Raw genomic sequence first — 25,749 nt, 5'->3', positions numbered from 1 at the left:
TTTAATTAAATGTTTTAACTTGTGTGCTAATTGTTGTTAAGAGTTAATTAATATTTTGTAGTTTAATTTTGGTTTTACAATTTATTTTTAGAATTTTTGTTAATTATTAATTAAATGAAGAAAATGAAAAGAGTTGAAAATATAAGGCAAATCGGATTTGGGCCAAAATTTTAGACCAAAAATAAGGCCCAAACATTCAAAAGACCCGGTCCATTTCAGCCAGTCCCTCAGAAGACTCGAACGACGTCGTTTCTGAGTCTCAAATCTGGGCCGTTGATTTGTTTCAAACAAACGGTCCAGTTCAGCCCCTGCATAATTGAAACGACGCCATTTTAGGTGATCAGATCTGAGCCGTTCATCTATCTTGATCCAACGGCCTTAAGGCCTCCTCTATACCAGACCTATTTTCACCCAAGGTCGGCCCAATTTCGTATAGAGACCAAACGGTGTCGTGCCATTAAATGAAACGATCCAGGCCGTCGATCGTGCTTGATCGAACGGCCAGTATCAAACAACCCCGCCCCTATATAAACTCAACCTCCTACCCCAGTCCCCCTAACCAAACACTCCCCCTCGGCTTCCTGTTCATCGTCTCAACTCAAAGACTGAACCAAACACCCCTCACCGAAACCCTAGCCGCCATGACACCCCACCACCTAAAACCTGGCGGCAACAATGTCGTCGGTCACCAAATCAACACCATAAGACCATCAGACCACCCTCGCTCCAAATATGTTAACCATCTGGCTCGAATCTTCGTGAAACTCCTCGAATCTTTATTTGAAGATTCGAGCCAAACATGAACCTACCCCAATCCACTCCAAATTCATACCAGGCAACCCAGACCTCCCTCATACCATAAATGACTTTAGTTCCGTTCAAATCTGCCTAGAAACGTTCGAACCCTAAATCGAAAACTAGGAACCCTAGAAATTCCAAATCATGGAATCCGTCCAAATTAAGTGAGGATTTGGGGTCTAATCGACCTTAATCGAAGTGTTCTCAGTTGAGAACACTTCGACTAAGGTCTGTTCGACCTCAAAGTGTCCGAGTTCGAGCTTGGGTCCGTATAGTTCTGATGTTCTGAGGTATTTTTCTTTTTCCCTTATTCTGTGTTCATGTTTTTTTTATCTGTGTATTTGTTTAGTTTAGTTTTGTTGATTGTTCCATTCTTTATCAATTCATCTTCTCATCCCCAGTGACCTTTTTATTTGGTCGATTTTCTGTTTGTTGATTAATTGTACCTGTTATAAACTACACATTCGATTTGATTAATGTCGTCGAATAATTAGTTTCATAAGTCCCCTGTTTTGTCCAAAGCCATGAATCACCCTGTTTGTATGTTTGATTCTGTTTGTTGTTACCAATTGTGTATGCATAATCGATTAATAAGTTGCGTCGATTAATTAGTTTCCTGTTAGTCCCTGTTTCTGTCAATACCACTGAAATTACCCGTGAATTGCCTGATTCTCTGTTTCTGATTGTTTAGTGTCAATTGTAATATGTAATCGATTAATTAAGCTTCGTTGATTAGGTCGTTCGTATAGTTTGAATCATTTGGCATTCTGTCGTTTATGGTTTTTCAATTGTTAGTTGTCTGATTAATTAAGATTCTGTTTGATTATAAGCATTGTTCTGAATCACTGAAACTCTTGTATTTGATGTATTTTTCTATCTTAAATTACTAGCTGAAATTGGTTTATAGCTGTATTAATTTAGGTGATCATCTGGGAATTAGTTTAGTCAATGCTTAGCTTTCCTCCTTAGGTGAGTTGGTACAGTTGATGGGTAGTAGTTTCAGGCGTAATTTAAGGAGTAATTTGGGAATGTGGGACCCTCAATAATTAATAGACAGGCTGCTAAGGGCACTTTGACTATCACAAAAAATTGTGATACTTTTTTGTTCAACACCAAGCTCCTTTAGCAACCCCTGAAGCCAAATTGTCTCTTTCACAACCTCTGTAATAGCCATGTACTCCGCTTCTGTTGTAGACAAAGCAATTGTTGACTGCAAAGTAGACTTCCAACTAACTGGTGCCTTTACAAAAGTAAACACATAACCAGTAGTTGATCTTCGTTTGTCCAGATCACCCGCAAAATCTGAGTCACAATACCCAACTACAGACTGATTGCCTTCCTGCTCAAAAACTAACCCAACATCTACAGTATTGTGAATATACCGCAGAATCCACTTCACAGCTTGCCAATGCTCCTTTCCTGGATTATGCATATATCTGCTAATAACTCCAACAGCTTGTGAAATGTCAGGTCTCGTACAGACCATTGCATACATAAAGCTACCAATAACATTTGCGTATGGTACCGGCTTAGTCTTCTCATCTATGCCAAAACGCTGCAGTACTCTCTTCAAATATTCTTTCTGAGATAATAGAGTTTCTTTGAACGTCTGTCTCTTATTATCTCCATGCCAAGAATTTTCTTTGCCTCACCCAGATCCTTCATCTCGAACTCCTTCTTCAGTTGAATCTTCAACTTATCAATTTCTTCCGAATTCTTGGAAGCTATCAACATATAGGATAAGATATATAAAGGAACCATCTTTAAGCTTGCGCAAATACACACAATGATCGTATTTGCTTCTCTTGTACCCTTGCCACAACATAAACTCGTCAAATCGCTTGTACCATTGTCTAGAAGATTGTTTCAATCCGTACAATGAATTTTTAAGTTTGCACACCATATTTTCTTTTCCAACAACTTTGAATCCTTCTGACTGAGTCATGTAGATTTCCTCATCCAAGTTTCCATGTAAAAACGCAGTTTTTACATCCATCTGAACTAGTTCCAAATCCAACTGTGCTACCAAAGCCAACATAATTTTAATGGAGAAATGTTTTACAACTGGAGAAAACACTTTATTGTAATCAATTCCCTCCTTTTGAGCATATCCTTTGGCCACCAATCTTGCTTTGTAGCGAACATCTTCTTGGTTAGGAAATTCTTCTTTTTTTGCAAGTACCCATTTGCACCCAATTGCTTTCTTTCCCTTCGGGAGATTGGCCAATCTCCATGTATGATTCTGATGAAGGGACTATATTTCATCATTCATGGCAATCCTCCACTTATATTCTTCTGAACTTTGGACTGCGTCTTTATAAGTGGTAGGAACATCATCAGCTACAATTGAGGCGGCACAAGCAACCGTCTCTATAAGACGAGCAGGTTTTGTTATTGTCATTTTTGGCCTGCTAGTCGCAATTGATTCAAGTTGTTGTTGATGTTCCTGAGTTGGAATCTCCCTCTCTACTGGCTCTTCTTCCAAAGGATAATCTTCATTTGTTTCCTCCTCTGCTTCTTGTGTAGGAAAAATAAATTTTCTTCAAACTCCCCCTGCTTAGAAGCACCCTCATTTTGTTTGGTATCTTCTGTTACCTTATTTACCATAGCAGATTCATCAAAGGTAACATCCCTGTTGAATATTACTTTCTTTGTCAAGGGACACCATAAGCGATATCCTTTGACTCCAAAAGTAATCCCCATAAAAATAACCTTCTTTGCCCTTGGATCCAATTTTGACTCTGTCACATGATAATATGCAGTTGAGCCAAACACGTGCAAAGAGTCATAATCTACAACAGGTTTTCCATACCATTTTTCAAATAATGTCTTGCCATCAATAGCAGCAGATGGTAAACGATTAATGAGGTGGAATGCATATGTAACTGCCTCAGCCCAAAATTCTTTGCCCAAGCTAGCATTGGACAACATACACCGTACCTTCTCCAGCAAGGTCCGGTTCATACGTTCTGCCACTCCATTCTGTTGTGGTGTATATCTGATAGTGAAGTGTCGGACGATGCCATCATTTTCACAGACCTTATTAAATTGATCATTTTTGTATTCACCTCCATTGTCTGTGCGAATACATTTGATCCTCCTGCCTGTTTGACTCTCCACCATCATTTTCTATTTGAGAAAAATTTCCAACACTTCAGCTTTGCTCTTCATTGTATACACCCACACTCTTCGGGAAAAATCATCAACAAAGGTTACAAAATAGTGCTTCCCACCCAATGAAGGTGTTTTGGAAGGACCCCAAACATCAAAGTGTACATAAACCAAAATACCTTTAGTATTATGGATTGTTGTACCAAATTTAACCCTTGTCTGTTTCCCTTTGACACAATGCTCGCAAAATTCCAAGTTGCAAGCCTTTACTCCTTTTAACAATCCTTGATCTGATAAAGTTTTCAAGGATTTACCTCCAGCATGTCCCAAGAGCATGTGCCATAGCCTGGTTGCTTCTGCCTCTTTTTCGTTACTGGATGTTACTGTCACTGTCCCAATAATTGTACTACCGTGATAACGGTACATGTTATTGTTCTTCCGATTGGCCTTCATTACCACTAGTGCACCGGAGCATACTCTTATCACTCCACTTTCTGCAATGATTTTGAACCCTTTTGATTCTAGGGCTCCCACAGAGATGAGATTCTTCTTCAAATCCGGTACATATTGAACATCTTTTAATGTTCTGATCATTCCATCATGGTTCCTTAATCATATTGAACCAATATGAGGTAAGAGGGTTGTTATCCGCTGTGTGGATGATTCCATATTCTCCTTCTTGAAAATCCACGAACCAGTCCCTGTTGGGACACATATGATAGCTACAAGTCGAGTCCATCAACCATATGTTTGATGATGTTGATGGCTCTGTTGTAATTAATGAGAAGTTCGAATCATCACAATCAGCTACATTTGAATCCATAATGGTCTTTCCATTGTTATGTTTGGCCTTATTCTTCAACTTCGGACAATCTTTCTTCCAGTGTCCCTTTTCTCGACAAAAGGCACATTCATCTTTGATGGGTCTAGATCTTGACTTGGATCTCCCCTTCTTTGTCGTCATTTGATTTTGAGGACGACCCTTCATAACCAGTGATTCTCCTTCTCCGCCCTTTTGTTTTTCTCCCTTTCTTTGTTCATAGCTGTATAAAGCTGAACAAACTTCTCTGAGAGAAATTTTGTCATTCCCATGGAGTAGAGTAGTTTCAAGGTGCTCGTACTCATCAGGAAGTGACCCCAACAACATCAAGGCCAAATCACCATCATCAAAAGTTGCATCTATATTTTGCAAATCTGTGACCAACTTATTGAAACTGGTGATATGTTCGTTCATTGTGGTACCAGGAACATAGGTGAAGCGAAACAGTCTCTTCTTCATGTACAATTTATTTTGACTGTTTTTCTTCAAAAGTTTATCCTCTAGTGCTTTCCATAATTTACTTGCAGAAGTTTCCTTTGTGTATGGATATTTCTGCTCTCTAGCAAGGTAGGATCGAATAGTACTGCAAGCAATGCGGTTGATAATTCTCCAATCTTCTTCTCCAATAACATCTGGTCTTTTTTCTTCAATGGCAAGATCTAGCCCTTGTTGAAAAAGGACATCTAGAACCTCGCCTTGCCACATCCCAAAATGTCCTGACCCGTCAAAAATTTCTACCGCAAATTTTGCATTTGACACAATTCTTGTCATAAGCGAAAATGCCAATGATGACGTATTGTTGACACTTGATGTAAATTCTTCTTGTTTATTGTCTCCCATCTTTGACGCAAATATTATTTAATAGCTGACGACACAAATCAAGATTATTTTCTTTCTGGTGTGGAAGATCAGACTAAGCTGCAACCACTCAGCATACGCAGACAGAATCTTGACTCAGTTACCAAGATAAATCTTTTCTGATGTGGAAGATCAGACTATGCTGCAACCACAAAGCATACTTAGACAGTACCTTGGCTCTGATACCAATTATTGCGGAAGCCAAATGTATATAGTGTGTATGAGTCACAACTACTATATCAAATATTATGACAGCCACCAAATAATAAATAAAACAATAAAGGAACAATAAAAGGAACACCAGAATTTACGAGGTTTGGCCAATTTTGCCTACTTCCTCGGATACAACCAATATTTTATTCCACTCCAAAAATACAAGTGAAATAATACTAAAGAGAGAAGATACAAATGCCTTAAGAAGATAAGAAGACAAATGAGAAGTGTATTTAAATCCTAAACATTAGGCCTCCTTTTATAGGGAAAAATTACCAAACCCAAATTGTCACCCACCGATGTGGCACTTTTGACAATCAACATATCATACAATTTTTTTCTTCTTATGCTACTTCTTGACTTTCTCTTTTTAAGTTCAAAAAGAGTTTAATTTTACAATATCAAATTAAATTCCTTCGTTATAACAAGTAATTATCTTATTTCTAAGATTACAATTTACAAATCTCACTTTTTACGAGGGATACCAGTAGATATCTTTACGGTGATTTAGTAGTACAAAAATGACCTAATATTGTAAAAATATGGAATACATACATTTTATGGATCTATATTGCTTTCAGTGCACTAATTTCTTTTTCCCCTCACTCGGACAAGAGAGAGAGCTCCATAAGAAATTGGCACCTCACAATTCCAGAATTCCTATACTAACTTCCTAAAATTGATATATACAAAGGGATTACAAGGCCTTAGGTATAATTCAGTGGAGTCCTTGCTTCCACTGGTTTTAACCCACTGTTGAGATATGAAATATGTACAGAGCTTGAAGACAATGAGTAGGGAGCAAAGGAGTTGAGCTGAAGATAGCATCCTTAGCCGCTGCCAACCATTGTCACCTATAACTAGATCCCAATCACCTGCAAGCGACAACATCAAGGTCAAAAATCTGTAAGTTTTTCGCACTGGCATAAATCTGGGTTCTTTTAATGCTAATTTGCTATGACAAGAACTAAGAATAGTATAATTGTCGAATATAAATGCTCAACTACTATAAGATTTTAATGAGCAAAGAGAAAAGATGGCATAAAGATAATTACCATAGAAGAGCCAAGCAATGCAAAGTTTCTACTCCCACAACATCCATGTGTGATTTTTTTACCAACAACCAGAATTTGCGCTGGGACATGTAGCTGTGGTATCTTGATAAGTATTTGATGCATGGATAGAACTACTACCATTAGCCAATATTATTCCTCCAACACTAGGATTCGGAGGGGTAGAACCAGTGACACCAACCCCAGACTTATCACCAATGCTTGAATTTGGAAGCACAGATCCATGACCACTACCCGGTGGTTTAGACCCAATGTTGTCATTTACGAGAATATGCGAACTTGGAGGAAGTGCAGATCCCTTATCGCAAGCTGGTAGAGACGCCAAGTTCTTATTTTCCAGAGGCATAGAGCTAAAGCTGCTGCCGACTACATTAGTTCTGATATCCCCAGCAGATAAAGTGGTTCCACTGCTTCTGCCAACTATTTTAGCCTTTCTGAGAAACAAGTTTAAAAGGGGATCCATGAAAAAACTGATATTTCAGTCTGAAAAAGAAAAGGAAAGGATGTACTAGAGGAAAGAAATAGGAAAGAGGAAGCTAAAGAGAGAGGAAACGACTCATACCTGATTATTTTTTGCTTGAGAGTGGTTGCTCTTGACTTTGCAACACCTTATTAAGCACAAAATATAAGAAAATATTAGGCTCAAGAATGATATATGCCACATCTGCAAAAAGAGAAACAGACAAAGCTGGCACAGGCTCCCCCCCCCCCACACACACACGCACACACACACACACAGAGAGACAGAGTAAGATGAACACTTACACACACATACATATACATTTATATGTATGTGTGTGTGTGTATGAGAGAGAGAGAGAGAGTAAGAAAGACAACAACCAGATTTAAGGGTAAGATAACTGGATCCAGGTTTGCGCTTGCCCCTCTCAGCCTTAATTGAAGCAATTATCGAATCGGCGGATGACCCCAAACCTTTTCTACCAACCAGTTTTACCCCAAGCTTCTCAGAGAGGAAATTCAGCCTCACCTCATCACCCCCTCTGACCTCTCTGAGTTCTAGGGCTTGCTTCTTGGATAACAGGGTATAAACATGAAGCTCTTGCTGGTTATTAAAATGGGACTGAAGCTGCTGAAAAAGTGACTTATTAGAATGATGTTGCTCAGTCCTCGTCACATCATGATTTGTCTTTTGTGATCCATTAAAAGTCACCCTCAAAATTGCTGCTGACTTAACATCAGAATGCTTTCCAGCAAAAATTACAGAAAAGCTGCCAAATTCCAAGTCTGGTTCCCTAAATAAATCCTCAAGAAGAGAAGCATAAGAATAAGCATTCTTTGATGGTTTTTTCTCAACCTTCAAATGTGATGTTCTAACACTAGCGTGGTGGGCCATGTTTGCAGCTTCTCTAAGCCCAGTAAGAAATGCTCCATGCATAGTGGCTGGATAGCGCCTAGTAGTGGCCTCACCAGCAAAGAAAAGCCTTCCTTCCCCCACAGTTTCTGCTAAAATGTCATAGTCATCTCCTGATGCCCCCACTGCAACATTTGAGTAGGAACCGAAGCTGAACGGATCACTACCCCATCTTGTACAGACAGTTTGGATGGGCTCTGGGACTTCAATTCCTTGTGGTTCATATATACCTGATCATAATGCCCAAAATCTCATTACTACAGTAGCTCCATGACTATAAGAAACATTGATACCACGCATCATGAACCAGAAACTTTGAAGAGGGCACTAAGTTTTGTCTTTACTAAATTGATCCATATTCAAATATGTATGCCTATTCAGCAGCAAAATAAAATGGCAGGCGATGAAATCAACTCTCAAGTATAGAGTTGAGATGCGACTTTAAGAGGTAAAACTAAAAGATTTCTCTCTTTTTCCAATATGTTTCTCTAGTGTTCCCCTGTTTTAGGGAGAGACTGGAAGCTTAACAAAGCAACATTACCATGTAGGGGTTATCTATTTTCTTTTCTACTTTAAATACTATAAGCTCTTTCTTTTTTGTTGATAGGTAAACAAAGGCTAGTTCTTAAAGCAGTATACACATAAACACCCTTTGTCAAAATTCCATTATCTACTTCTCCTTGAAGTTGTCATCTCGAACCGAGAAAATTTTTTCCAAAATTTTCATTACTCTATAATATCATATAACCAAATATTTAAAACAAGAAGACGTCTTTATTATACTACTGATACAAGTAGAGATTACAGCTATCTATGCAGGTGCTTATATTCCAGAGCTTCTCACGTCTCAATCAAGACGATAGATAAATGCTTCAAAATGAAACTCACTGAATATGAAATGGTCATGGCACAATACTCTTTCAATAGCTTAACTCTAGGCCAAGATGAATCCACTCCTAAAGAAATTATTTCTTATTTTTCTGCTCACTACCTTAAGAAAAAGAGAAGAAGAATAAGACTTTGGTATATAGAAAGCAAAGTTACAATGGAACATGGCTTTTACCTCTTAAAATATGAAGAACTTTCGTCACTGCATCAGTAGGGGGCATGATCTCAAACTTGTGTGCAGCTTCTCCAGCGACTAAAGCTAACAATAAGGGGCCACCAGCAACTGTTGCGTAGCTAAAAAACAGAAAGAATTCTCCCCGACTACTAGAATCATCAACAACATGACCAAACATATCAACATTGGTGTCCCAAAACACACATGGGAAAAGCATTGCAACCTTATTTAACAATCCAAACCCCAATCTTTTTATTGCATCCAACTTCCGTTGAGGCAACTCTGGGATGAACTTGATAGAACCACTCTTCAAAACTCCAAGAGGAACAGTGCACAATGCCATATCTCCCTCAAATACTTGCCCCCCAGCAACAACTTGCACACCTTCACTACCATAACGAATGGAATGCACAGTTTTTCCAAAAATAATAGGCACATTTTCAGCCAGTGCCTGAATTAATCTTCCATTTCCACCGGGCAAAAAGCAGTGATCCCCTCCCATATCATAGATGTCATCTTGGTCCCAAAATGCCAAGGAAAGATTAGAAAGCAAACCTGCATTTGCATATTCCAGATTTGCCAGATGCCAGTTAAACAAGCTCATCTCCTCATCATTCACCGCATCACCCAAAACCTCTCGGAAAGTCTCCAATGCCGCTCCAAGAGAAACATCCTGAGAAACCTCTTGCCTGAACTTGCTTGCCTTATCCAAAAGCCTGTTATAAGCAGCCTCAACCTTTTGATCCATATCCTTGTCTACTGGCTTTCCATCAGCACGATAGAGCGGACATTCACCTCTCACCTTATGAAGCGTATACGATAACTGTCGCGCCAAGATACCAAGCGGATTCCCTAGAGTACCTGTCAAAACACTCCCTCCTAAATCAGCAGCTGCCACCTTATTCCCTCCTTCCATCTTTTTCGTATACACCCTTCCGCCTGCACGCTTTCTTCCCTCCAAAACAATAACCTTAAAGCCCAAAGACATCAGCTGCCTCGCAGCTGTCAACCCAGCAAGTCCTGCCCCGACAATAATCACTCTACCCTTACTTGGCTCAGCTAAAATCCTCTCCTTAATGGCCGGCGCAACCCCAAAATTAACATACCCACGTGATACCAAATAGTTATAAGCAGAATCCAATAACCCATAAAAATGTTTAGGTATAACATCAAAAAACATATCTTTTGTCACCCAATGCGACACATTTTCACGCCATTTTGTAATAATATGATTTCTGATTAAAATGTAATTAAGCTGTTCTATCCCACCAACTACAGAAACAACCCCAGCTTCAATTTCATCATCAGTTAACACGTCAGCTGGAAAACCAGCAGATAATGCAATTAAGGCCTCAGAAGTTGAATCTTTGTTTATGCTAATAATCTCATCAGAAACAACTTGTGTTCTTGCACTTGAGCTACTACCAACATCAGAATTAAGGTTTTTATTCAAAAAATTGGAACTCTTTGTTCTTTTCTTCCTGGGGGTAGAGAAGGGAAGAGAATGATTTGTGATTGAATCGGAATTGGGATTAGGGTTTGGAATAGAATTGAAATTGGGAGCAGAATTGGGGTTAGAGTTTGAGTTAGGATAATGAATTGGGAATTGGAGGGGATTGTTATTAGTAATATAAGGGGAAGTATGATGAGAATTTTGCTGATCCATTACCGTTGTGTTTTCTGCAACTGTATCAGAGCAGCGAGAGAAAGAAGAAGGGCTCTGAGAATCTGAAGAAAGGGTGATCCGATTTCTATATTCGGGTCAGGCAAGCCGGGTTCGGGTTTGTGGATTTTTGGTCCTAACCAAATGAAGAATAAAGAAAAAATGGCTCTCCTGGGGCTATTGATTTGAAATATTGATGTATTTTGGTTCTTGACAACCAAGCAAAGAAGGTGAAAAAAACCAAAGGAGAAAAGACAATTTAATATTGACAATTTTAAATTAAATAATGAGATTATTGTAAGAGTAAAATTGACTATACACAAGAATAATACATGTGCAGTATATCTCTGAATTTTTTGTGTCTGAAGTCTGTTTACAACTTCTAATAATACCCTCATTTATTTCCTTTCAACATTCCCCAAAATTTTATATGTATATAACTATTTACATTAACCACTTAACTTGACAAGTTGAAACTTTATTTTTGCTTTCTAGATGATATATTAAACATAAACAGATAATACTGTAAGAAATAATCAAAATGATAAGAAGATTGAATATTTTTTACCGTGAAACCTAACTTAATGAACTGAGACAAGATAAAATAAGTATAAATAAAATAAAAATGAAGCGGAACTATCTTCTTTATTTACGTACAAGCCAAGGGCGGCCATACCCTAAAACAAGTGAAGCATTTGTTTTACAACTTGTTTGGATGGTTGTTACATATTGTATTTGTATCGTATTGTTACGTTAAATACGATGTTTGTTTTGATTGTTACTTAAATTTTATTGTATCGTATCATTAAATTCGTTTTTGCGTAACGATGAAATGTGTCACTTTATGTAACGACCGATTTGGTGTGATCATGTCATTACTTTTTTCTTTTTCTCTTATCTCACCCTTTATTATTATTAAATAATTTTATTTTATTATTTAGACTAACTTTTTATATAATAATTTTACCCTGTATCATAATTTTTCTTTATAAATATTACAAGTTTATTCCTTCATATTGTTAGTGTGTAATATCATGAAACAACGACAAACGATACAATCTATCCAAACATTATATTCATTAATTGTGACGACCCAAATGGTCATCACTTGCTTTCAGATGATTTCTGTGTCTTCGAGGCCTTGAAAACCTCATTAGAGTCACCTCGAATTGCGTGCGCAGTCCGGGCACGTAGCCGGAAAGCTTAAATATGAAACTCTGTAAAAAAATGCTAAGTTTTGATGTTAAAAGGAATAATCTTGACTTCGGTCAACATTTTGGGTAAACGGACCCGGATCCGTGATCCAACGGTCCCAGAGGGACCGTAGGAAAATATGGGACTTGGCGTATGCTCGGAATCGAATTCCGAGGTCCCAAGCCCGAGAAATGAATTTTTAAGTGAAATTGTTTTCAGATATTGATTAAGGAAATTTGAAATGAAAACTGATTAGAAAGCAATGGTATCGGGATTTTGGTTCCGGCACCCGGTACAGGTCTTATATTGACTTTAGTCATTCCTGTGAAATTTGGTTAATAACGGACGTCGTTTGACGCGATCCGAACCTTAATTGAGAAATTTGATGTTTAAAAGAGTTTTGAGAAATTTCATTGATCTCGAAGTTTAATTCGATGTTCGTGATGTTATTTTGGTAATTTGATTACACGAATATGTCTGTAGGATGTTTTTGAGGTTGTGTGTATACTTGGGTTGGAGTTTCGAGGGCTCGGGTGAGTTTCGAGTAGGTTCAGGGATGCCTTAGGCTTAAAAAGTCAGGTGTTGCAGGTTCAGGAAGCCACAGTCTCTGAACCCTCTAGTGCTGTCCGCGAGAAATCGCGTGCGATCGCGGAGGGGCCAGCGCGGCCGCGGTCACCTTTGTGCGGTCCGCGGTGGAAGCTGTGCCGCCACAGTCGCCTTTGTGCGGTCCGCACATGGTGCTGAACTGTAGGTCTTTAGCGAGGGGCCAGCGCAACCGCGGTCACCTTTATGCGGTTCGTAGTGGAGGCTGTGCGGCCGCAGCCCATTTAATGCGGTCCGTACTGGGGGTCTGAGAGGGGTATAAATAAACGGGAATTTCAGCTATTTTTCACTTTTCAAAACCCAAAAAACATAAGAAGTGATTTTTCAAACAACCTTTCTTCTCCAAAACGTTGGTAAGTGATTTCTAACTCATTTTCTTCACTCCTTAACATCTTTTAACATGATTTCAACTTCAAATCAAAGATTTTCATGGGGAAAATTGGGTGTTTTGGGTAGAACCTAGGTTTTTCTAAAATTGGGGATTTGGACCTCAATTTGATGTCCGATTTCAAAACAAATTATAAATTTGGATTCGTGGGGGAATGGGTAATCGGGCTTGGTCCGGACCTCGGGGTTCGACCACGTGGGCCCGGGGATGATTTTGACTTTTTGGGTAAAACTTTGGAAAATCTATTTTCATGCATTGGGGTTAATTCATTTAGCACTTATTGATGTAATTAAGTAACTTGTGATTAGATTTGAGCGGATTGGTGGTGGAATCGAGGAGTAAAGCTATAATTGAGACTTGAGTGGTGTTCAAGGCATCGAGGTAAATGTTTGGTCTAACTCTAGCTTGAGGGATTAGGAGTTGAGTCATATTTGCTACTTGCTTCTTGTTGAGTATGACGTATAGGCATGGTGACGAGTATCTATGCATTAGTGTCAAGCATGACCGTGGGTCTTAAATTGAAAGTTGTTGTGTTCTTGAATGACACCTTGTATGCTTTAATTAATGATCTTCTATGATTGTGCATTTCCATTAACTGAACTAAGTACCACCTAAGTGAGATTGGTTATAGCTGCTTCTCCCTTGCCGGGATGACTATTTCGATATAGTTGTTCCCTTGTCGGGAAGTTATTATATTACTTATGTTCCTTTGCCGGGATTTCTTGTGATTGTGTGATGAACTGTAAAAGGGAGCGGGTGGTACGCCTACCACAAGATATTATGAAATGGGAGTGGGTGGTACGCCTACCACAAGATATTATGAAATGGGAGCGGGTGGTACGCCTACCACAAGATATTATGAAATGGGAGCGGGTGGTACGCCTACCACAAGATATTATGAAATGGGAGCGGGTGGTACGCCTACCACAAGATATTATGAAATGGGAGCGGGTGGTACGCCTACCACAAGATATTATGAAATGGGAGCGGGTGGTACGCCTACCACAAGATATTATGAAATGGGAGCGGGTGGTACGCCTACCACAAGATATTATGAAATGGGAGCGGGTGGTACGCCTACCACAAGATATTATGAAATGGGAGCGGGTGGTACGCCTACCACAAGATATGAGAAATGGGATCGGGTTGCACGCCTGCAACAAGATGGAAACTGAAAGTGAAAGCTGTCTTTACTTCTTTTTATCTGCGTTAGAAGATATATTGTTAGCTTCCTTGTTATATCTTGTTATTTTGTTTTGTCAGCTACCCCCGAAGCATGTTCCCCTTCCCCAACTTTAATTGCTTATTACTTGTTACTTTTCTGCCATATGTTATATAACTGCACGGGTTTATCTGGAGTCTGGTCCTAGCCTCGTCACTACCTTGCCGGGGTTAGGCCAGACACTTACTAGCACATGGGGTCAATTGTGCTGATACTATACTCTGCACTATGTGCAGATCCCGGAGCAGCTTTCGGAGAGTAGTTGGAGGGCTTCCTTCAGTCCACTCGGAGACCCAAGGTAGACCTGCATGCGTCCGTAGGCCTTGGCGTCTCCCTCTATCTTTATTTCCTGTTTCATTTTTCATACTTCAGAAACAATATACTGTTATTTTTTTCAGACCTTGTACGTAGTAACTCTTAGACAGTTTGTGACACTGTGACACTAGATTTTGGGGTATTGAGGTTTTTAAAGTTGTAATAGACATAGCCTTAAGCTATATAATTGTTGACTTCCACTTATTTACTTAAAATTCCGTTGTTATCATGTTATCGCCTCGTGTTTGTTAAAATGAAGCAATATGAAAGTGCAGTAGGTAGTTAAGGTATGGTTTGCCTAGCTCTCATTAGTAGGCGCCATCACGACTCCCGAAGGTGGAAAATCCGGGTCGTGAACAAGTTGGTATCAGAGCACTAGGTTACATGGGTCTCACAATTCACAGACAAACTTAGTAGAGTCTGAGGGATCGATACGGAGACGTCTGTATTTATCTCTCAGAGGCTACAGAGTTAGGAAAACTTCACATTTGTTCTTTCTTGTCGTGCGGTTCTATTTCCCCAATACTGATTGAATTTCTACTCCGTTCTTTCATAGATGGCGAGAACACGAGCTTCCTCATCTACCGCTCAGCAGACCGAGCCCCCAGCAATAGCTTCCATTAGGGGCAGAGGGCGAGGGCGAGTAGGGGCAGAGTTCAGCCCCAAGCAGCAGCACCAGTGGCGGAGCCTTAAGTTGATTTTGAGGAAGAGGTTCCGACCCTAGCAGTTCTGGTGAGCCCAGCTCAGGTCCTAAAGGGGTTTATTGCTACCTTAGTTCTTCAGGACGCTCTGGTCCGATTGTTGGTCCTCATGGAGAGTGTCACCCGAGGCTTACTTCCTATAGCACCAGCCGTCTCTCAGGCTGGAGGAGGGGCCCAGACTCCTGCTACTCGCACTCCGGAGCAGGTATCCACTCAGATTCAGACTCCAGCGGTTCAGCTAGTTGGAGCAGTACAGCTGGGTGTGGTAGCTCAGACCGGTGATGGAGCGGCTATGTCCGCCGATGCTTTGTGGAGACTGGATAGGTTCACCAAGCTCTTTACTTCTACTTTCAGCGGCGCATCTACTGAGGATCCCTAGGATTATCTAGACAGCTGCCATGAGGTTCTCAGGAACATGGGCATTGTTGAGACCAATGGGGTCGATTTTGCTACATTTTGCTTGTCTGGATCCGCCAAGACTTGGTGGAGAGATTATTGCTTAGCTAGACCAGCCGGGTCGCCATCTTTGACTTGGGAGCAGTTTGCAGTATTGTTTCTGGAGAAGTTTCTCCCCGTGACTTAGAGAGAGGCCTATCGGAGGCAGTTTGAGCGCCTCCAGCAGGGTTCCATGATTGTCACCCAGTATGAGACCAGGTTCATCGACTTAGCTCGCCATGCTCTTGTCATACTTCCTACCGAGAGAGAGAGGGTGAGGAGGTTTATCGACGGTCTTATTCAGCCGATTCATCTTCAGATGGCCAAGGAGGCCGGGAGTGGGATCACTTTTCAGGAGGCAACCAATGTGGCCCGCAGAGTTAAGATGGTTTTGTCACATAAAGGTGGTCATGGGTCGGATAAAAGGCCCCGTCATTCAGGCAGATTCAGTGGTACCTCGTTTGGAGGTAGAGATTCATGTGGTAGAGGTCATCCTCCTAGGCCCTTTCAGTCAGCTCTTCAGGTTTCTCACGGTGCTTCCGGTAGTCGTGGTCCTCCGATGCAGTATTCTGACCAGCAGTCCTTTAGTGCACTACCAGCACCTATCAGTGCACCACCGCTTCAGAGTTTTCAGGGTCGTTAGCCCCAGCAGTCGAGAGCTTGTTTTACTTGTGGAGACCCGAGGCACATTGCTAGGTATTGCCCTCAAGCTTCGAGTAGTTCTCCGCATCAGGTTCTCGTGCTATGGTTCAGGCACCAGATGTTCTACAGCCCGCCCAGTCAGCTAGAGGTGAGGGTAGAGGTGCTAGAGGTGGAGATAGAGGTACTAGAGGTAGAGCTCAGGCCGCCAAGGGTGGAGGCCAACTAGCTGCAGGCCGTCCCAGAGAGGTAGTTCAGGGTGGTGGGGCCCAGCCCCGATGTTATGCCCTCCCAGCCAGGCCCGATGCTGAGGCTTCAGATGTAGTTATTACAGGTATGGTTCTGGTTTGTGATAGAGATGTTTTAGTGTTATTTAATTCAGGGTCTACGTACTCGTATGTGTCATCTTATTTTGCACCGTATCTGGTCATGCCTAGTGATTCGTTGAGTATTCCTGTTTATGTGTCTATACCGGTGGGTGATTCTATTGTGGTAGATCGAGTCCATCACTCTTGTGTAGTTGTGATTGGGGGTCTTGAGACTCGTATGGATTTGTTGCTTCTAGACACGGTCGACTTCGATGTTATATTGGGGATGGACTGGTTATCACCTTACCATGCTATCTTGGACTGTCATGCCAAGACTGTGACCTTAGCTTTACCGGGTATGCCTCGTTTAGAGTGGAGAGGAACTCCTGGTCATTTTACTCGTAGCGTTATTTCTTATGTGAAGGCTCGGCGTATGTCGAGAAGGGGTGCTTGGCCAATTTAGCTTATGTTAGTGATTCTAGTGCGGAGGTTACCTTTATTGATTCTGTGCCCGTTGTTCGTGAGTTTCCTGAGGTATTCCCTTCAGACCTGCCGGGTATGTCGCCCGACAGGGATATTGACTTTTGCATTGATTTGGCTCCGGGCACTCAGTCCATTTCTATTCTGTCGTATCGCATGGCCCGCCCAGAGTTGAAAGAGTTGAAGGAGCAGTTGCAGGACTTGCTTGAGAAGGGTTTCATTAGACCCAGCATTTTGCCTTGGGGTGCGCCGGTTTTGTTTGTTAAGAAGAAGGATGGTTCGATGAGAATGTGCATTGATTACCGGAAGTTGAACAAGGTCACCATCAAGAATAAGTATCCACTGCCGAGGATTGATGATTTATTCGATCAGCTTCAGGGTGCCAAGGTATTTTCAAAGATTGACTTGAGATCCGGCTACCATCAATTGAGGATTAGGGCATCTGATGTCCCTAAGACAGCTTTCCGCACTCGGTATGGACATTATGAGTTCTTGGTTATGTCATTCGGGTTGACAAATGCCCCAACAGCTTTATGGATTTGATGAACCGAGTGTTCAGGCCTTATTTGGACTCATTCGTGATAGTCTTCATTGATGATATCTTGATATATTCCCACAGCCAGGAGGAGCACGAGCATCATCTCAGAGTGGTTCTTCAGACTTTGAAAGATAATCAGTTATATGCTAAGTTCTCGAAGTGTGAGTTCTGGTTGAGTTCAGTTGCATTCCTAGGTCATGTTGTATTAGCAGAGAGTATTCAGGTTGATCCGAAGAAGATTGAGGCAGTCAAGAACTGGCCTAGACCAGCATCAACTTCAGAGATTCGGAGTTTCTTGGGATTGTCAGGCTATTACCGTCGGTTCGTGGAGGGGTTCTCATTTATCGCTACCCCGATGACCAGATTGACCCAGAAGGGTGCCCAATTCAGATGGCCAGACGAGTGTGAGGCGAGCTTTCAGAAGCTCAAGACAGCTCTGACTACAGCACCGATATTGGTTTTGCCCACAGGTTTAGGGCCTTATACCGTTTATTGTGATGTATCTCGAATTGGGCTTGGTGCAGTGTTGATGCATGATGGCAAGGTCATTGCATATGCTTCGAGGCAGTTGAAGATTCATGAGAAGAACTATCCGGTTCATGATTTAGAGTTGGCAGCCATTGTTCACGCATTGAAGATTTGGAGGCACTATCTATATGGCGTGGCGTTTGAGGTGTTCACGGATCATAAGAGTCTTCAGTATTTGTTCAAGCAAAAGGAGTTGAATTTGAGGCAAAGAAGGTGGTTGGAGTTATTGAAGGATTATGACATCACCATCTTATATCACATGGGAAAGGCCAATGTGGTGGCCGATGCTCTGAGTAGAAAGTCAGCCAGCATGGGCAGTCTTGCTTATATTCCGGTCGGTGAGAGGCCGCTTGCGTTGGATGTTCAGGCTTTGGCCAATCGATTTGTGAGATTGGATATCTCTGAGCCTAGCCGAGTATTAGCTTGCACGATCGCTCGTTCTTCATTGTTGGAGCGTATCCGTGATCGGCAGTTTGATGATCCCTATTTGTGTGTCCTTAGAGACACGATGCAACGTGTGGAGGTGCTAAGTAGGTTACCTTAGGTGATTATGGAGTTTTGAGATTGCAGGGTCGAGTTTGTGTGCCTAATGTGGATGGGCTTCGAGAGTTTATTTTAGAGGAGGCCCATAGCTCCTGGTACTTTATTCATCCGGGCACCGCGAAGATGTATCAGGATTTGTGGCAGCATTAATGGTGGCGTAGAATGAAGAAGGATATTGTTGCATATGTGGCTCGATGTTTGAATTGTCAGCAGGTTAAGTACGAGCATCAGAGGCCTGGTGGACTGTTTCAGAGGATTGAGCTTCCCGAGTGGAAGTGGGAGTGGATTACTACGGACTTCGTTACTGGACTTCCGCTAACTCGGAAGAAGTTTGACGCAGTTTGGGTCATTGTTGATAGGCTGACCAAGTCAGCGCATTTCATTCCTGTGGCAGTTTCCTATTCATCCGAGAGGTTAGCTGAGATCTATATCCGGGAAATTGTTCGTCTTCATGGTGTGCCCGTATCTATCATTTCGGACCGAGGTACGCAGTTTACCTCGCATTTCTGGAGAGCAGTTCAGCGAGAGTTGGGCACCCAGGTTGAGTTGAGTACAATATTTCATCCTCAGACGGACGGGCAGTCCGAGCGGACTATTCAGATTTTGGAGGTTATGCTCCAAGCTTGTGTCATCGATTTTGGAGGTTCGTGGGATCAGTTTTTGCCTTTAGCAGAGTTTGCCTACAACAGCAGTTACCAGTCGAGCATCTAGATGGCTCCTTATGAGGCTTTATACGGTAGGCGGTGTCAATCTCCGATTGGGTGGTTTGAGCTGGGAGAGGCTCGGTTGTTGGTTACGGATCTGGTTCAGGAGGCCTTGGACAAGGTCAGGATCATTCAGGATAGGCTTCGTACAGCTCAATCTAGGTAGAAGAGTTATGCAGATCGCAAGGTTTGAGATGTGGCTTTTATGGTTGGTGAGCGGGTATTGCTCCGAGTGTCGCCTATGAAGGGCGTGATGAGATTCGGGAAGAAGGGCAAGCTTAGCCCTAGGTTCATTGGTCCATTTGAGATTCTTGATCGAGTTGGAGAGGCGTCTTATAGACTTGCATTGCCACCTAGCTTATCAGCCGCACATCCAGTATTTCATGTGTCCATGCTTCGGAAGTATCACAACGATCCATCCCACGTGTTAGATTTCAGCACTGTCCGGTTGGACAAGGACTTGTCTTATGAGGAGGAGTCGGTGGCTATTCTAGACCAGCAGGTTCAACAGTTGAGCTCGAAGAGTTTTCCTTCGGTTCGTGTTCAGTGGAGAGGTCAGCCTCCTGAGGCATCGACCTGGGAGTCCGAGTCCGATATGCGTAGCCGTTATCCTCATCTTTTCCCCGACTCAGGTACTTCCTTCTTTTGTCCGTTCGAGGATGAACAATTGTCCTAGAGGTGGAGAATGTGATGACCTTGGGTCATCACTTGCTTTCAGTTGATTTCTGTGTCTCTGAGGCCTTTAAAACCTTATTAGAGTCGCCTCGAATTGCGTGCGCAGTCCAGGCGCGTAGCCGGAAAGCTTAAATATGAAACTCTGTAAAAAATGCTAAGTTTTGATGTTAAAAGGAATAATCTTGACTTCGATCAACATTTTGGATAAACGGACCCAGATCTGTGATTCAACGGTCCCGGAGGGTCCGTATGAAAATATGGGACTTGGGCGTATACCCGGAATCGAATTCCGAGGTCCCAAGCCCGAGAAATAAATTTTTAAGTGAAATTGTTTTCATTGATCTCGAGGTTTAATTCGATGCTCGTGATGTTATTTTGGTAATTTGATTACACGAATATGTCCGTAGGATGTTTTTGATGTTGTGTGTATACTTGGGTTGGAGTTTCGAGGGCTCAGGTGAGTTTCGAGTAGGTTCCAGGATGCCTTAGGCTTAGAAAGTCAGGTGTTGCAGGTTCAGGAAGCCACAGTCTCTGAACCCTCTAGTGCGGTCCGCGAGAAATCGCGTGCGACCGCGGAGGGGCCAGTGCGGCCGCGGTCGCCTTTATGCGGTCCGCGATGGAAGCTGTGCGGTCGCAATCGCCTTTGTGCGGTCCGCACATGGTGCTGAACTGCAGGTCTTCAGCGAGGGGCCAGCGCAGCCGCAATCGCCTTTATGCGGTCCGCGGTGGAGGCTGTACGACCGCAGTCCATTTGATGCGGTCCGCACTGGGGGTCTGAGAGGGGTATAAATAAACGAGAATTTCAGCTATTTTTCACTTTTCAAAACCCAAAAAACATAAGAAACGATTTTTCAAATAACCTTTCTTTTCCAAAACGTTGGTAAGCGATTTCTAACTCATTTTCTTCTCTCCTTAACATCTTTAACATGATTTCAACTTCAAATCAAAGATTTTCATGGGGGAAATTGGGTGTTTTGGGTAGAACCTAGGTTTTTCTAAAATTGGGGATTTAGACCTCAATTTGATGTCCGATTTCAAAACAAATTATAAATTTGGATTCGTGGGGGAATGAGTAATCGGGTTTTGGTCCGGACCTCGGGTTTCGACCACGTGGACCCGGGGATGATTTTGACTTTTAGGGTAAAACTTTGAAAAACTCATTTTCATGCATTGGAGTTGATTTATTTAGCACTTATTGATGTAATTAAGTAACTTGTGATTAGATTTGAGCGGATTGGTGGTGGAATCGAGGAGTAAAGCTATAATTGAGACTTGAGTGTTGTTCAAGGCATCGAGGTAAGTGTTTGGTCTAACCCTAGCTTGAGGGATTAGGAGTTGAGTCATATTTGCTACTTGCTTCTTGTTGAGTACGACGTATAGGCATGGTGACGAGTATCTATGCGCTGGTGTCAAGCATGACCGTGAGTCTTAAATTGAAAGTTGTTGTGTTATTGAATGACGCCTTGTATGCTTTAATTAATGATCTTCTATGATTGAGCATTTTCGTTAATTGAACTGAGTACCAGCTAAGTGAGATTGGTTATAGCTGATTCTCCCTTGCCGGGATGACTATTTCGATATTGTTGTTCCCTTGCCGGGATGACTATTTCGATATTGTTGTTCCCTTGCCGGGAAGTTATTCTATTACTTATGTTCCCTTGCCGGGATTTCTTGTGGTTGTGTGATGAACTGTAAAAGGGAGCGGGTGGTACGCCTACAACAAGATATTATGAAATGGGAGCGGGTGGTACGCCTACTACAAGATATTATGAAATGGGAGCGGGTGGTACGCCTACCACAAGATATTATGAAATGGGAGCGGGTGGTACGCCTACCAAAAGATATTATGAAATGGGAGCGGGTGGTACGCCTACCACAAGATATGATGAAATGGGAACGGGTGGTACGCCTACCACAAGATATGAGAAATGGGATCGGGTTGCACGCCTGCAACAAGATGGAAACTGAAAGTGAAAGCTGTCTTTACTTCTTTTTATCTGCGTTAGAAGATATATTGTTAGTTTCCTTGTTATTTCTTGTTATTTTGTTTTGTCAGCTACCCCCGAAGCATGTTCCCCTTCCCCGACTTTAATTGCTTATTACTTGTTACTTTTCCGCCATATGTTATATAACTGCACAGGTTTATCTGAAGTCTGGTCCTAGCCTCGTCACTACCTCGCCGGGGTTAGGCCAGGCACTTACCAGCACATGTGGTCGGTTGTGCTGATAATACACTCTGCACTGTGTGCAGATCCCGGAGCAACTTTCGGACAGTAGTTGGAGGGCTTCCTTCAGTCCACTCGGAGACCCAAGATAGACCTGCATGCGTCCGTAGGCTCTGGCGTCTCTCTCTATCTCTATTTCCTGTTTCATTTTTCATACTTCAGAAACAGTGTACTGTTATTTTTTTTTCCAGACCTTGTATGTAGTAACTCTTAGACAGTTTGTGACACTGTGACACCAGATGTAGTACAATACAATACAATACAATACGATACGATACACTATGAAACGACATGCAATAACTATCCAAACAAGATGTAAGGCCCCGAAAATTTAAGGCCCCAAAATTACTACTTCTCTATATATAGTCTATATGTAATTATTTCTTAGTATTGATAAATTTAATTATTTATTTTTATATTACTTTTTAATAACTTAATATCTTCCTCTAAGTATTATAACAAAATAGTTTTCTACCAATCTTAGTTTATGTTTTTACCGAATTATAATTCTCTATTTATTAGTTAGTCACGTAAATATATCTAATAATCTAAGTTATTATTTATTTTTCCCACATAAATTATACTCCCTTCGTCTTAATTTATATGAAGGTGTTTGATTGAACATGGAATTTATGAAATAAAGAAATACTTTTGAAATTCGTGATATAAAACAAGGGACTGACTAAAAAAAATGTATCACATAAGTTGGGATGGAGGAAGTATGTTTTATTATGGGTTCTCTCATTTTAGTTGTGATACAATCAACGTTAAACTGATTCAAATTTTTGTACTTTATAAAACCAAGTTCTCGTTTTTTTTTCCGTTTCACATACTCACTTGTCTAATTTTTTATAAAATGATGCTCAATATATATAAAGCCTCTTATTAAGGCTTTGCTTTAGGCCTCCGATGCTATTGAGCCGCACCTGGGAGCAAAAACTCTATTTACTTGAGCGAATCTTGCCATACTAGCAAGTTTTATTCATGTTTATGCCCATTGATACAACAACTTTACAACATCGTGTCATTTGAACAAAATTCTATTAAAAAGAACATCTTTTCTCAATAAATAAAATTGTTTTTTTTGTAATAAATAAGTTGGAGATTTAGACTTTTCTTTTATTTTCACTACTTTCATTTTTTTGTAACATAACCTTAATTTTACATGCACACTAATATTTTTCTTACACTACTTATGGAAGAAAGGCTTTTATTTATAGGTGTAGGATTTCTTTTATGTTTGTAAACAAGATGGCAGTAAGATATTGTTACGTTAAATACGATGTTTGTTTTGATTGTTACTTAAATTTTATTGTATCGTATCATTAAATTCGTCGTTACGTAACGATAAAATGTGTCATTTTATGTAACGATCGATTTGGTGTGATTATGTCGTTACTTTGTCTTTGTCTCTTATCTCACCTTTTATTATTATTAAATAATTTTATTTTATCATTTAGACTAACTTTTTATATAACAATTTTACCCCGTATCATAATTTTTCTTTATAAATATTTCAAGTTTATTCTTTCATATTGTTGGTGCGTGATATCATGAAATAACGACAAACAATTTCATCTATCCAAACATTATATTCATTAACGATACGGTACTACAATACAATACGATACGATACATTATGAAACGACATGTAACAACCATCCAAACAAGATGTTAGGCCCCAAAAATTTAAGGGCCCCAAAAAATTTCTCTATATATAGTATATTATTTATATAATTATTTCTTAGTATTGATAAATTTATTTATTTATTTTCATAAAAACTATTACTTTCTAATAACTTAATTTCTTCCTCTAATTATTATAAAAAAATAGTTTTCTACTGATCTTAGTTTATGTTTTTACCAAATTATATTCTCTATTCATTAGTTAGTCACGTAAATATATCTAATAATCTAAGTTATCATTTATTTTTCCCACATAAATTATACTCCCTCCGTCCTAATTTATATGAAGGTGTTTGACCGGACATGAAATTTATGAAATAAAGAAAGACTTTTGAAACTCGTGATATAAAACAAGGGACTAACTAAAAAAAAAGGTATCACATAACGGAGGAAGTATGTTTTATTATGGGTTCTCTCATTTTAGTTGTGATGCAATCAACGTTAAATTGATTCAAATTTTTGTACTTTATAAAACCAAGTTCTCATTTTTTTTCGTTTCACATACTCACTTGTCTAATTTTTTAAAAAACGATGCTCAATATATATATATATATATATATATATATATATATATGTGTGTGTGTGTGTGTGTGTGTGTGTGTGTGTGTATAAGCATCTTATTAAGGCTTTGCTTTAGGCCTCCGATGCTATTGAGCCACCCCTGGGAGCAAGAACTCTATTTCCTTGAGTGACTCTTGCCATACTAGCAAGTTTTATTCATGTTTACGCCCATTGATACAACAACTTTACAACATCGCGTCATTTGAATAAAATTTCATTAAAAAGAACATCTTTTCTCAATAAAATAAAATTGTCTTTTTTGTAATAAATAAGTTGAAGATTTAGACTTTTCTTTTATCACTACTTTCATTTTTTTATAACATAACCTTAATTTTACATGCACACTAATATTTTTTCGTACACTACTTATGGAAGAAAGGCTTTTATTTATAGGCGTAGGATTTCTTTTATGTTGTAAACAAGATCGTAGTAGGGTAATAAACATGTGTTAATATGAGCCGTGGATTATTTAGTCAGAAATAATTAGGTGGATAATAAGTAAGTGATTGAAAGAAATAAAGGACAAACTTTAGATCATGGAAGCACATGAATTAGTGGTTATAAAAATATTATGACCACTATCTAGTTTTATAAGATTATACTTTAATATTAATTTTTTTAAAAAATGTACATCTCTAACACAAGTTCTATGCGAGCCAAAGACTATTTTGTTATTCACCACTAGTTAATTTTGCTGCGCATCGTGCGATGAGATACCAATGCATTCATAAACTGATTTTGCCTTATAAATTTAATTGAGATAAAAGTCATAAATGTTGTATCGAGAAAGATGCAAACTTGAAAATAAAGAAGATAAAGAAGAAAAACCCTTGAAAACGAAGATAAAAATTACAAGATTACAAAAATTCAAAAGGCTACACTATAACAATAATAGAGTTACAATAGTTTTCCAAATTAGCTACCCAATAAGTACCAAACACCGAGCAACAAGAGCAATAACAAATCAATTGAAGAAAAAGGAGAAATCACAAAAAATAGAGCTACTATTCAAGGCTCGAAATCGGATGCTACA

At 40.2% G+C, this 25,749-nt stretch overlaps 1 protein-coding gene across 1 annotated transcript; it reads right to left on the bottom strand.

Moving 5' to 3' along the window:
- Positions 1-6,269: 6,269 nt before the first annotated feature.
- Positions 6,270-11,124, bottom strand: LOC107780427 (protein FLOWERING LOCUS D). Its single transcript, XM_075225559.1, has 5 exons — positions 9,309-11,124; positions 7,714-8,475; positions 7,436-7,481; positions 6,856-7,307; positions 6,270-6,675 (listed from the first exon to the last, which is right to left on the bottom strand). The coding sequence occupies exons 1-4, from the start codon at positions 10,972-10,974 to the stop codon at positions 6,914-6,916; spliced, it is 2,868 nt and encodes a 955-aa protein (XP_075081660.1). The 5' UTR covers positions 10,975-11,124; the 3' UTR covers positions 6,270-6,675; positions 6,856-6,913.
- Positions 11,125-25,749: the final 14,625 nt, after the last annotated feature.

Source organism: Nicotiana tabacum, chromosome 11 (genome assembly GCF_000715075.1).
Source record: "Nicotiana tabacum cultivar K326 chromosome 11, ASM71507v2, whole genome shotgun sequence".
Lineage (NCBI taxonomy): Eukaryota > Viridiplantae > Streptophyta > Magnoliopsida > Solanales > Solanaceae > Nicotiana > Nicotiana tabacum.
Note: the sequence above shows the minus strand (reverse complement) of the source record. Positions and strands in the feature narration are given on the sequence as shown.

What these genes read in the sequence shown, in the direction of transcription:
- LOC107780427 (XM_075225559.1), bottom strand. Translation starts at nt 10,974, where the DNA reads ATGGATCAGCAAAATTCTCATCATACTTCCCCTTATATTACTAATAAC. An exon ending in AGTTCTTCATATTTTAAGAG is followed by an intron (nt 8,476 to 9,308) that starts GTAAAAGCCATG and finishes CATTATGATCAG; the next exon opens with GTATATATGAACCACAAGGA. An exon ending in TTATCTTACCCTTAAATCTG is followed by an intron (nt 7,482 to 7,713) that starts GTTGTTGTCTTT and finishes GTGCTTAATAAG; the next exon opens with GTGTTGCAAAGTCAAGAGCA.